This window comes from Phasianus colchicus, chromosome 1, assembly GCF_987193195.1.
Source record: "Phasianus colchicus chromosome 1, bPhaCol1.hap1.1, whole genome shotgun sequence".
In the NCBI taxonomy this organism is placed as follows: Eukaryota; Metazoa; Chordata; class Aves; order Galliformes; family Phasianidae; genus Phasianus; species Phasianus colchicus.
Genome location: NC_143436.1, coordinates 22,408,664 through 22,422,988, shown reverse-complemented (window position 1 = coordinate 22,422,988; position 14,325 = coordinate 22,408,664). Strand labels below are relative to the sequence as shown.

Sequence of the window (14,325 nt, the reverse complement as noted above, 5' to 3'; positions counted from 1 at the left end):
GGCTCTGGGGAAGACGTCTTTGTGGCCTTCCAGTACTTGGAGGAAATTTATCAGCCGGAGGAAGACCAACTCTTTACATGGGCAGATAATGATGGGACAAGAGGGAATTGTTTTAAACTCAGAGGGGTGAGTTTTAGATATTAGGAGGAAATCACTTTACTCAGAGAGCTGTGAGGCATTGGCATAAGTTGCCCAGACAAGTTATGGATTTCCCATCCCTGGAAGTGTTCAAGGCCAGGACAGATGTGGCCTTGGACAGCCTGACCATAGCAGAAGGGGTGGAGCTGGATGATCCTTAAGGTTCCTTCCAACCCTGGTCACTGCATGGTTCTATCAAATACCTAGTCTTCCGGATGGACTGAGGCAGACATCAGGTTATTTTAGAAGGTTATTCTAGCTGTTATCATTGCAGAAATAACATTAATGATTTAATGTGTGAATTTATTTTTGAGATGTGCAGAATATATAAAAACTCTTAACCTTTCTGAAAAGCCCTGTGAAATTAGCACGACTCGAGAAGTTTTGTTGCTGTCCTTGGTAACCCCAAAGCCAGAAGAAAAATGTCTTTGTTCTCATCAACTTCATTCACCTCTGGTAACACTAATCACAAGCACCACTTTCAGGTAGAATCTTAACTCCCTAGCCTACAATTGGGTCACAGCCACAGAATTTATATAATCAAAAAGGCTCATAAGGAGCAAGTGATGGTTCCCTAACAGAAAGAACAAGCTGAGAAAGAAGTTCAAGGAAATTGCGAGCTCCTCAAAACCATCTCAAAATCCCTTTCTGAACTGCTTAGTTTAAAACAGTGCAATACATGTACTGCAAATTAGCATACTGTTCTGTATCAAATGTGTACTGAAATAGCATATACTGGGTAACTGTTAACTCTGTATTTTTCTTAGACCTTCTTTATGATAAGAAATTTAAAAATATGCTGTACTCATAACTAATGAATTTTCAGAACAGTATTTTAAAAGATTCTGTAACAAGAAGTCAACCAAAAATCCGAAGACCATATAGCTTCCAGTAATTTATATGTAACAGTTTAAAATAATCTATTTTTTATGGGCAATGAACAAGTTTCAGGTGTAAAAGTTTTACTGAATACTAAACAAAGCAAGCAATAGTGGTGGAACAGAATGATGTCAAAAAAAAAAAAAAAAAAGGTTGAGAAGTCTAGCAAAAACAAAAGTCTATTTAGATGGAGTACCTTGAAGAACAATCTTGAAAAAGTCTGTACCATCTCCAAGTTTTGTTAGTGGGTAGGAAAGAATAACTATTCCCTAAAAAGTAAAAACAAAATTAAATATATATATATATAAATATATGAACTGGGACCATACAATCAACCTATAGGTTACCAAAACACTGACAACAAATGAAATGTCTATAGGCTTAAAAAAAAAAAAAAAAGAAGAGAGAACATATCTTTCTTTGTTTTAATTGGTGAAACATGCACAAGCCAGCATAAGTGAGGTGAGCTTCTAGAGATATAAAGAAAGCTTTATGAATGAAATAGTACAAGTCTAAATTACTTAGATGCTATGGCATCTGGATAGTAAACAGAAACTGTAGCTATGGAAATACCTTTTTACTGCTTACATCACTAACACAACAGTTACACTTTTTGCACAAAGGCTAAAAAGTTGCTAAAATAAATAGGACATTCAAAATCTTAAAAGATATAGCAATTCCTCAAATTATTGTCAAAAGATAAAAACGTAAGTATCTAAACGAAATCACAGTCAAGAGATAAAAGACACAGAGATAAATAATATCCTGCAATATTAAAAAGAGTTGGGATGACAAAGAATGCATCACAAAACTTGGAAACTCAGCAATATATTGATTTATCAATAACACTAATGCTCTAAAAGATGCAAATATATGTATGTGTGTGTACATATATTCAATCATTACAGTGAATTTCCAACTTGCATTGAAGCAAACTGTAGCAATTTTTGTTAACTTTCCTTTGGAACAAACGTGTTGGTTTTTATTCTGCTTTTCAGAAACATGGCATCTCATCAATAAAGTTTCATCTTCAGCAGAAAAAAAGATGTTAGCCAAATGTATTTCTACACAGGATGGTAGATAAAGCACTGTATCTACTTCAAAGATAAAAGCATAGAGATTGGTTCAATGAAGAAAAATATAGAAATTTGAAAACTGAGTCTATGAACATCTAAGAGAACTATAAAACAACACAGCAAATAAAATAAGAAGGTTCTTGTAAGGAGATGGCAGATACAATCATCTATAAGTGCACAAAGGCAACACTAAGACAACAGTCAGGTAAATCACTGTGTTCTTATAATGCACATATTCTGTGGGAAACATGATTTAAATGTTAGTAAACACCTCTTAAACCATATTAAGATAAAATATACAGCAGTGAATTGCTATTGTAGAGGCTTTTCAGAGTAACATTAACACTATAGTAACAAATTAATTAAGGAAGAATCCAAATAAAATTCAACATAGCTTATTTGACTATTTTCTATAAAGAATTAAAATTCACAAGTTCTCCATTTCCACCCCAAAGCATATAAATTTTATTACACTAAAACAAACAAAACACCCTATGCTGAATTTAATTTAATATTTACCATATTGCTTTATTGCTTCTTAGACAGTAGGAATAACTTAGACCAAAATAAAGGTTAAAGATCTATGACTCTGTGTCTTGAGCAGTTAAGCTCCTGCTTTTCACAGGGAACACAGTTGCATTTTGTAGAGGGACTGAAGTATCAAATATTTATTTTAGCAATCAGCATCCACAGAATAATGTTTTGAGATCTGTGTATGAATACTTAAAGACAGGTTTTTCACTCATTCTCAAAATCACAACTTTAGAATTGCAATTACTAGGTACAATTGTTCTTGCTGCGATTATTTGTCTTGAACTGTATTCACCAGTAAAAGAAATTCCACAGATTTTTTCTTGTAATGAAATCTGCAATAAAACCAAATCATTTCAGGAACACTATGTTCTTTTAGTAAAGAACACTCAATTCACTAAAAAACAGCATACATTTATGAGAAAGGGACTCTGCTTTTTTCCTCCTACATCCCAGTATCTTCAAATGATTTCTCAGATTCTGGGACCCCATTCTTACATAGAACTGCCTGCCCCCATCAGTTTTCTTTGTATTCTGAACACCTACTCTCTAATCCTCTTCCCCAGCAGAAATACTACCTACTGCTTTCTTAATTCACCTAAAACCCCTGGGCTCCAAACTTATCTAAAATTTGCCCTGGAAAAACCTGCTCAAATTCAATCCTCCCCCACAAATCTTGCACTGTACATTAAAACTCAATAAACTTCTTCCAAATCCCTCCTCGTTCCATATGCCACTAGACTCACCCTCACACTGCTTATGTGCAATGCCTCTAGTGAATCTGTCTCCCTCCTTGCCACAGCCTAGTTCTCAGCCTGCTCCAACAGCTGACTTGGCAGCTGTAGCAGTGCCGTAAGGACATGACAGCACATTCTCAACTTTTGGTTCAGCTGCCAGGGTAAAGTCCAGAGGATAGTAAGTTAACAGAAGGTGGCATCAGGTTCAGTCAGGGCACAGCTCAACTGAGGAAGTAAGGACTTTCTTGTACTGTTTTCCCATAAATTCAGATTAAACTCCATATTCTTTAGAAGGATGCTAGAAACCAAAAATTTTCAGAGGAATGAAAGTACCAAGATGCAGATGTCAGAGAGAAGCACTGGGGGTGATCTTTGTCATATTTTTCCAAGAACACAGTTCATAAAATCCTCCTTTACTCTTCTTTCCTCCTCACATCAGGACCTCATTTTTTGAAACTCTGGAGTAACAGCATGCTGTGCCATCACTAAGATAACCTGCAACCACTGCATTCTCACACTTGCTTCAAGCTTGGCTTGTGGAACTAGAATCTCCAACACAATTAATGGTGTATTAGCACAAGCTTTATCAGCCCTACTGCTGTTCTGTTTTTACGTCAAGCTGTTTCAGTCACCTACTAATCCATGCAGCATGAAGGTTTTTTTTAAGCAAAATTCTGAGAAAGATTCTGGGCACTTTCAGCAATCAGTTACAATATCACATATATGCTTAGTCTGTTAACAATCATTCTGCTCACCTATTAGAAACATTTATTTTGGCAGAATCGTTTTCTAATTCAGTTTCTGTCTACTTCAGTATTTCCTTTGCAAACAAGAATCCCTGTCAGTGTCCAACCATTCTTGCAGAAATTGCTTTTAAAAGTAGGATAGCCTATATGCCCTGCAGGTGAACGAGGACAGAAAACTATATCCTGAGGAATTAAAAACCCTGCTTAGAAGCAGCACTCTTTATTGATAATTCCATTTGTCCCTTTACATGACCCAAGGGAGACTGGATCACTCTTACTCATTTATGTCATCAAATCACCTCCTATCACATGCTGCTGTGCTTCCAAAAAAGGTAGTTTTGCTTCTTTCTAATTTATCTAATTGCAGTACTCCTGGCATCTCTTTGACACCATAATGAATCAGTCTAGAGAAAAAGAATAGGTGAAAACTACTCTCTCTCCGTTAATATGATTAGTCTTGTGCAATTTATTTCCCTGAACTGACTCACCACAGGGTCAGAAAAGCACTAAGGCTGGACCTAGGAATACACGGATGGGGAAGCAAGATGTTCTTTTTGCATACAAACTGGTCCAGTTTATGTTTTTAAAATATTTGCGCCATTTTCTTTAAGATGTAAGCCACCTAAGGTTTTCTCCAGAACTTGTTTTCATTCTGGTCAGAAGGTAAGCTTGGGATAATGTTGACTTTTTGCCTCTTAAGTACCAAAGATGATAAACAGGATTTTCAGTAGCATACATGCAAAAAATTAAACCGGTTGAAAAAGAAAACCCTCAAGAACTGATGCTGCATTTTATATAATATATTCGTTTTAGGAATGAAAATATTACTTCTGCACTTCACCAGGACTGTACTTTGAATCTGAAATGTATTTGGGGCTTCTAGAGAAATATAGTACACAACTGATAATAAATAACAAAACTAATAGCATCTTGGTGCAGATAGTTGCTACAGAGACATCTTTTCATAAAAATGGATACTCAATTGCTTCATACAAGAAAGGAAAACTGCTTTAATGGTCATAACAGAGAAACATGATCTATAAGGAGGATAGTAGTGCTTACTGCTATTTAAATATACATATTTACACCCTCCCCTAAACCCTCAATTTTCAGCACAGACTTCTGCATACTACTGTAATTAGGTAAGAGGAAGGGGCAGAACTGCAAACCAATCAAGTCAATAGCAACAGTGCAATTAAGTTCAACACTGCCAACAAAAAAGATGCAACAGATGAACAGAAACAGAGCACAGTAAGTCACCAACACAGCTGAAATACGGAGACACTTTACAAATCAGGCAGGAGCTATCTCAAAGCAAACCAAAATTTGTTTGTTAGTAAGTTACCTGGAAATATTTGTTGGTATGGTCAAGTCCTATTTGCAAATGTTTTAACTCCTCCCTCTGCAAGTGGCTGGGAAGCTGAGTCTCAAGTTTTCCTTTAACGATCTTTAGCAATTGAACAGGCATAGCTGCTGTCTAAACAACGAGAAACAGACTTCTGATGTTACCCAAATACATCAAATTAAGAGTTACTAGAAGTTCCAGCATACTCAGAAGGGGAAATCTATTTTCTAAAAGGAGAGCTTTATTAAATGACTAAAAAACTTCAGAGGGATCAGTCTCAGTACCAAATACGTCAGGAAGAGACAGTAATATTTGCTAGACATTTGATAACATTTGATAGACCACCATGACTATTTTAACATTCCATTGTGTTGAAAATGGCAACAAAATATTACTTTACTCATGATTAATATCAGCTGGTGAATATAAAGGATAAAGAGTATGAATACTTTATACACAAAATACATGCTAAAAAGCAAGCAGGGACTTTGAATGGCAAAAGCAGAATCATGTTGCCAGTTGAAAAGCAGAAGTAAAACTAGAGCTCAATCAGTACAGTATTTCACAGTACAGTAATTTAGATCAGAGGCCGCACAAGTGACAAATTATGTTTGTACTGCTCTGTTTTTCAAAATATTTTGTGCTTTAGTAAAGATTTCAACTCTGCAAAACTAAAACCAGCTAAGTTACTGCATGTTAACTGACTAGGCTTACCACACACTTTATAGAAAGCAAAGACCACCAGAAGGCTGTAAAATGTCCTTACAATAATGGGAAGCTGTTAGTGAGAATCAGTCACATAGCAGATCCCTGTACTGAGGACTTGCATTCATGGTGCTGCCCAAGACACAGATAGGCTGCCTCGCCTGGCAGTACTCACACTGATCCCAAGATGCAATGCAGTAATCCCTAGAATTAATTACAGCAGCCTTCTCCGAACCCCAGAACCACAAAAGCAATTTAAAAAAAAACACTAAGCAGTCACTTGTACTCAGGAAAGTCAGCAACAAGGTCACAGCGCCATGCATCCAACCTGCTCACAACATACATTTCCCTACTTTAGGTCAGCAAGTTTTTCTCTGTAACTTCCTCCCCAGCATGCACAAGAAAAGAGAGCTCCACAAGTTACCCTTAAAAAGCTTTTCAGTTGGAATTATCTACTTATGACTGTTTACAAGGGTGGACAGGGATAGGACAAGGGGGAATGGTTTTAAACTGGGACAGAGGAGGTTTAAGTTAGATATTAGGAGAAAGTTCTTAACACAGAGGGTGGTGACACACTGTAACAGGTTGCCCAAGGAAGTTGTGGATGCCCCATCCCCGCAGGCATTCAATGCCAGGCTGGATGTGGCTCTGGGCTGCCTGGTCTGGTGGCTGGTGACCCTGCACATAGCAGGGGGGTTGAAAGTAATGATCACTGTGGTCCTTTTCAACCCAGGCCATGATTCTACTTCATACTACAGCTCTTAGCAGGATGACAAGCTGATCTATTTCATCTAAAAATAGCGAACTTCAGAGTTAATCAGCAACATTACTTTTCATTCAGCAGCATTATAATGAGCAAGGAAGATGTACAACATAATGAATTAACACTTCTTAAATTTCTTGCAGTTATGGTACTTGAGCAATTACAGAGATGTTTGTTTTTCCCAGAAATGTGTAACAGTAAGATGCATTTTGTTACAGTTCAAAGATAGCTGTTAAATCAAAACAAAGAAAGAAATTCAGGTTTAAAAACCACCTACAAATTTTGCAGCCCCCTTGCTTTCTTTTGAAACAGAAGATTTTGCCATTGTCATGGTTTTGGAGGAGATTCCTGCTTAATCATAGTCCTTATAGTCCTGTATAGAAATACATTCAGGAAGACTGATATGAACAGGGCTGTTACGCCTGTTATGCCCACAAGCATGAGAATTAACTCAGCATTGGAAAAACGTCTGATAAACCAAAAGGAAAACCTGGAAACTGGTTTGAACATCGTGTGGTTTGAAAAATTAGCTATTCCATTTGGGATGTAGTTGCTTGTGAAATTAGCCATTCCATCCGGGACGCTAGTGTCAAAATTCTTATTAAACATTGCATATAGGTACCAATATAGGTACCATACAGGCGTCTCCGTCAGTGCCCTTATGTGGTTATATATGTACACAATTCCACAACAAGTAATTATGACATTGATGATTCGCCAGTAGGTCGCAAGTAACACCATAGCTTTTAATCCCTTATTCAGTGCTCCCACGAAAAAGAGTGGGTTCATTGCTGGTTTTCTGCTCAAAAAGGGTTAATGAATTGAAACTAACAAGAGGGGGGGGGAAGGAAAAAAAAAAAGGCACTACCCAGACTAAGCAGTGCTCAAAGTTTACAAATATCCCAGAATACTGGCAGTACGCCTGGTCTTTCAAGGTCAAGTTTTCCAGCACAAAAACCTGAACTACTGATAATGCTCCCTAACGAAGCTCTCTAAGAGCAGAGAGCGAGATTCGTTCTAAGAGCCAAAAAGCAAAAACCAAAAAACAAAAGGCAGCTATGCCCACATTCTCCACCAAAAATCTGTCACGGAATTAACTAGATCAGTTTATGCCCATGACAGGGGGCAGTAGGCCCCTGCCCTCCCCACCCCCTGCCTGGCCCCACAAAATGGGAAGGAAGGGGGAAAAGGAAAAAAAACAGCGGCAACAATCTATGGAGGTAAACTTATTTTACTAACTATGATATCGGAATGCAAAATAATACAATATAATACAATCTAATTGAAATTGAGACCAATAAATCAAATAAGATATGAGAGAGAGTTCCCGAGACCGAGTCAAACCTGAAAAAGCTTGGAACGGCTGGGAAAGCACCTCCAGCACCCACTGCCAGGCAGTAAGAGACCGCCCCCCCCGGAAGGGTCAGATCCCATGACTTCCGTAATGTATAGGGATAGGTACGTAGAATTAGAGCATTAACACTTCCAGTACATGATGTTTTGATGTGGAATATTGAAAATCAAATAAAAAAAAAAAAAACAAAACCATGACATTTGTGTTTCCACCCCTGGGGCAAACGGTTCCAAGTATACTGAACACCCCTCCAGGTGAAAGCGAACTGTGGCCTACATTCTTTGGCAAAAGGAATGGAGAAAAAGGCATTAGCAATGTCAATGGTGGCATACCATTTGGCTGCTTTTGATTCCAGTTCATACTGGAGTTCTAACATGTCCGGCACAGCAGCACTCAGTGGGGGTGTGACCTCATTCAGGCCACGATAGTCCACAGTCAGCCTCCATTCTCCGCTGGCTTTACGCACTGGCCATATGGGGCTGTTAAAAGGCGAGTGAGTTTTGCTGATCACTCCCTGACTCTCTAGTTGACGAATCAACTAGAGAGTCAACCAAAACCATGACAGCCATTTATGTCATTGGACAAATATTCTGCCAGTGTCTCTATGGTAAGAAAGGAAAATTTATGAAAAGAAGCCAAATGTCAGTTGATGCAGTGGGACGTAGCCATATTATTTCCACTATTTACTTCATGTTTACTCCTACAATTTAGGTAATTTATGTAAATAATATACAAGTTGAAAACAAGTGTGGTTTGTGGTGTTCTTTTTTAAAAAAAAAATCTTAAGTTTCTGTACATGTGAAAATAAGTTCATGTATTTTAACTAATAATCACTGACACTTTCAGATTTTTGTTCTCTGCAATTAAAACACAAAGACATTCGTGTGGATGCGTGTACATATGTATATGCTACAGTTCTAAGAGCCACAGAAATACATTTTCGAGATCAAATTGATACAGCACAGGCATCCCAAATCTAGATGCAGATGTCTGTAGTGCTCTCCTCTGTGTTAACAGCAGCTCAGTGAAAATAAGTCTGCCAGGTGTCTTTTGTTCTCAAAAGGCTAACTGCATAGCACTGACAGGCATCCCTTCAAATCTGAGTCTGCTGCTATAGAATTCTCTAAGTGGCATGTGCAGAGTTACTCATCAGGCTGTGATAGGTAGAAAGCATCATGGGGCGCTCCTTGAACAGCAGAAAAAGGGGATGGGTTCAAAACATACGCAGCAGAAAGAAAAAAGCAGTCAACTAAAAACCTTTGCCTTCCAAAAGCTAAAAGTGACAAATATACAGATCAGTCTCTGTAAAGACTTAATAATTTTAGCAATCAAAGAATTATGTAAATGATTTCATCTTGCATGTGAATTCACAAGAGAGAGAAAAAGAAATCATTCATCATTTGCTAAGTGAAATGTAACTTTGAAGATAGTTATGGGCTGAACTTTTCACATTCTGCTCTACCCCATAACTGTCTTTCTACCTAATGATTTTCTAGCTTTTATATTTCTGACAGTGGAACAGTCTACTATAATCCAATAGTTCTATCTTAATTGTCTAGGGAATATTAACATATGTTCCAAAAGCATATAAAACATCTTAAACCACAGTACACTGGAAAACAATTGCCTAGTAGAAAAAGCTTTAAACAAAGGTTAACCTTCAACAAAAATAAGCAGTAATTTTACAATTTGTTCTTTTGGATACATTGAGACATATTCCACCAAGATAACACAATCATAGGATGTCTCCATCTCAAGGTTGAGAGCAAAAACAGTATGCTACAACAAAATAATAAATTTTAATAAAGAGGACTCCACCTCATTCCTTTCTCTTGCAGCTTAACTTTAACAATCTCAGACCTCATTTAGGGAGATAAGAAGCTGTCTGGTGTGCAGGCACAAGAAAAGCTGTCAGGCTCACAGTCTTTTCATCAATTCAGACAGAAGGCAAACTAGCTTTTCGTTTTACTTGCAACACACCTCAGAAACAAGCTTTGAGAGACTGGTAACTTCAGTTTTAAAGTATATAACCAAAAGCCTATGCACTTACAGAATCAAGCAGTAGCTTAGATGTGGTTTAACTACTGTAATTTTGGAACTGAACACTGCAAAATAGGGTGTTAGGCAGAGCCTGAGCACTGAAGTCCTTTTGTGAAAGTCATATTCTTTTTTCCCCTTGCAGGTTTTTTAAACTTTTGATAATCTAAAAGAAAAAGATCTTAAATATGTCTGGAAAAAAAAAAAAAAAAAAAAAAAAAAAAAAAAACAGAACTTGAACTCTCAGATCAGCTCTATAATCCTTTAATACACACTGCAAATCATTAAGACAACATAAGCTGCAGTGGCAAACGCAGTTAACACCACACAGTCACAAACTAAACTGTTGATCTGAACAGTATCACAGCATGAATGAGAGAGAGTAACAACAGAAAAGTAAGCAATATTTTTCTTACTAAGAAAAACGTAAGAGGAAATGTACAGAAGAAATATAAATTTGTTCTTATCATCAAAAGAATTAATCACTACTTCTAATCTTCCTCCACGTATCTCTAAGAAACACAAAACAGCAAATCTTACACTTCAGTTAGCATAGTAAAGGGGTAAAAATTTCCTACAGTATTTCAACACAGAAAACTGTAGGTTGCATGCTTGGTACACAAAAACAGTCTCGTATACTGCTGATGTTAAATTAAATATACCAACATGCCGTAACAGTCTAGAGGACATTCTTGCAGTTGAAAACACATCAGCCATGACAGATAGGTCAAGTCAACCTCCTGTTAGAATCAGGAATCACTTCACATACATTTTGGATGTACGGATTGCTGAATTCTTTTGGAAAATGCTTTTTGAGAATCTCTAGGATGCTATGAAGTATCCTAGATCAACTGAATTTTTACAATCATAGCAAATTATAAATAACTCAGTTCACTAGTAATGGAATTATCACTCAAAAGACCTCATACCTCTAAGTAAATATGAGGAACCAGTAATATAAAGAAAATAACATAAAGACAATCACAGTTAATGTCCTATTTTTTTCCCCACTCCAGATCAAGGGAAACAAGCATTTACTCAAAAATATGACAAAGAGATTACAAAGGAAGAACTACATGCTGCATTTATTTGCTGAATGGGTCCATCACTTTTGACTTCCATGTCTAGTTCTCTGAAACATAGAATTCTGTTATTATCTTCAGAAGGGGAGTCAAAAGACATTTCAAAACAAACAAAAAAACAAGAGCTCATACTACAATCCTAATTGATATAAGACAACCTTTACCGCTTACTGCTCATACCAAAATAGTCAGAATATGAAATACATACTACAGACAATAGAAGTACCTTGCAGATGCTGCAAGTGTGAATAATGCAACTGCTCTTAATCATGAGAAGAACAACACTGAAAAATAAATCCATCGATACTCTTCATCTTGACTCCAGAATTAAGTTCAAGCGGAGGAAACCAAAGTTGCATCCGTTTTATCCTAACAGTACATTAATCCAGGATAGATTATCCAGCACAGGATAGAAAAGGACTACATTTCTACCTGGATTACACAGACCCATCCAACACATTAGCTTTTGTTCAAGTCAAAGGTGCGCATGCACTACTGGGTCCTATTTTTAGGCATTACTACAACTAATGGATTGTTCCTCTGTACAATCTTTCCAGAAATGAGATTAGTTCTGGAGCAGAAAAATAAAGAAATCTCAAGAAGCAACAGATAAACTGGAAAGATTACTTTTTTTCTCTGTAACCAAGAAACATTTCACTGAAAATACCATAAAGAGGATTAATGTCATTTTGGGACAAGGAAGCTGTAGCAGTTTAAGGCAATTTAAGGAAATTCCTTATCTATCAAAGCAGATGCTACTTGCAGAGAGGTGCTTTAAGTCATTCTCCAGATCAGAGAATAAACGCATGATTTTGTGGACTCGGAGGAAATCTCACCAAAATGCCATGAAGAATGAAGAAACAGCCAAGAACATCAGCATATAACTGATGGGGTGAGCCAAAATGGTAGATTTCTGAAGCCCCTATAAACACACAAAGGAGTCAACACAATATCTGGGATCACTCTGCAAGACCTAAAACAAGACTGAAGGAGGCCATGGTCCACCTTTAACACAAACATATATGTAGACACAGTAATGTAGTCTTACAGTTTCTGTTCAGTTTTCTCATAAAAAACATTGAACAGACAGAACACCTGCAATTTGGATTGATCCTCCCATCATTCACAGGAGCAATCTTCTGTTGTACTGCAGTTTTAATAAAACCAAGAGGACAACTTAAGAAGAAAGATCTAGTCTGGAAGTTTTTTCCCCTCATGTTGTAACCTGAGGAGAAAACACAACATCAGCTAACTAAACAGAAGGAAAAGCCAAGAGAGGAGCGTGACACCTTGCTCCCTTGGCTGCTGGACTTTAACATGTGCTGGCACATGCCTTCAGGGGCACACGCACAGCACTGAGTTCAGCCCATTTTTGTATGCTACTACTAGCATACAATAAGAATTCTTAGAAATTAATACAAACTCATTTATTCATTTCAATTTGTAATCCACTAATTGTACAGCTTAGCAGAGGCCAAATCTATGCATATCTGGTGGAAAATGTACTGTTGCTGCCATTTATCTCGGCAGCACTTCAGCCCTGAGAAGCAGCAGAACTGCACTACGCACGCATCCTGTGAAGGCAGAGAGAGGAAGCTCAGCGCTCGAACTGTGAGCACTGCCATTAAGCCAACGGCTGCCAGAAACCACGAGGTTTAAAACCAACGGCCTGGATGCGTTACTTTAGTATTAGAACTACAAGGTTATTAGCATTGATGATAGAAACGTTTTTCTTTTGAGTACTCGGGGTCAAACTGGCTTAAACAGGGTTAGGAAAAAAGAAATAATAGCATACATATGGATACTTCCAACCGTTGTAACACTGTATCTGTCACTCGGTCTCCATAGGGAACGGCTGCGGGGCAGTTCAAGTAGAAGAGAAGTGCAAGGGCTCACGCTGAAAGCAAAACCGAGTCCGGGCAGCACAGGGCAGCTGCACTCCTCCCCACAGCCCTGGGTGAGGACAGCACTCCGCGTCCCGCCGCTACCTGCTCGAGAGCGCGGCAGGAACGCTCCAACGCTGCACCGCCTTCCCGCTTCCGCCCGCTGCTCACAGCGAGGACCCGCGCATGCGTACTGCCCGTGCCGATGGATAGTAAGAGCATGCGCTGTGAGAAGGCAGGAAGGCGCATGCGCTGTGAGAAGGCAAAAAGGCGCTACTCAGCCGCGGCCCGAGAGGAGGGGGGCAGCGCGGGAAGGCCAGCGGGGGGGTGGGGGGCGGGGAGGTCTTGGGTGGGCGGGAGGGAAGGGAAAAGTGGCGGCGTGCTGGGCATTCGCTTTTCTGTAGTTTCTCATCTCTGTAGTCCTGGGAGCTCGGCTCTGGTTTCTTTTGTTTGCTCCTCCTCGCCAGAAATCCCACAGGAAATCATTTTCTCCTTTTCCTACCTGTGCTATTCTCCCACTGCAGTTGCCTCTCCATGCTCTTCTGGAATTCATTCAGTTAAGTTGCTGATTACTTTAAAAGATGGTTCAAAAATTGGAACTTCTGTCAGTTCATGTTCAAGAAATTTCTAGCGAGGGGTTTGTAACCAATTTATGTTCTGTACCCATCTTCACTGCCTTTTCTGAAACAGATTCCTGTGCCATGATCATCACTGTTCTCCATATGCTTCACTGTTCACCAGCCTGAACCAGGGAACAATCACTCTAGATATCAGGAAAAAAGTTCTTCAGTGGGTACTGGAACAGGCTGCTAGGGCAGTGATCATGATATCAAGGTGCCAAAGGTCAAGTAGCACTTGTTTGGACTCTTAGGCATCTGGTCTGATTTTTGGTTGGTCTCATGTGGAGACAGGAGTTGGACTTGATGATCCTTGTGATCCCTTCCAACTAAGAATATTCTGTGATTAATTCCGTAGCTTTCACTGTACATTAATATAGTGTGCTTGTTTAGAAGCAAAAATGCTATTTAGACCTTGCTATCACAGGAGAG

The 14,325-nt window shown here is 38.5% G+C and overlaps 1 protein-coding gene across 5 annotated transcripts in view; it reads right to left on the bottom strand.

The window, feature by feature from the left end:
* POT1 (protection of telomeres 1) overlaps positions 1-13,530 on the bottom strand; it is a 62,952-nt gene extending 49,422 nt beyond the window's left edge. The window contains exons 1-3 of one of the 5 annotated variants that reach the window (XM_031615053.2): positions 13,382-13,500; positions 5,453-5,584; positions 1,214-1,286 (exon numbers count right to left, since the gene is read on the bottom strand). In XM_031615053.2, the coding sequence (XP_031470913.2) occupies positions 1,214-1,286; positions 5,453-5,584; positions 13,382-13,498 (322 nt within the window). In that variant the 5' untranslated portion in view covers positions 13,499-13,500. Of the gene's footprint in view, positions 1-1,213; positions 1,287-5,452; positions 5,585-8,264; positions 8,286-13,188; positions 13,223-13,381 lie in introns of those variants that run through there. The other 4 variants (XM_031615063.2, XM_090136860.1, XM_090136849.1 and 1 more) reach the window with 4 other exon arrangements.
* Positions 13,531-14,325: the final 795 nt, after the last annotated feature.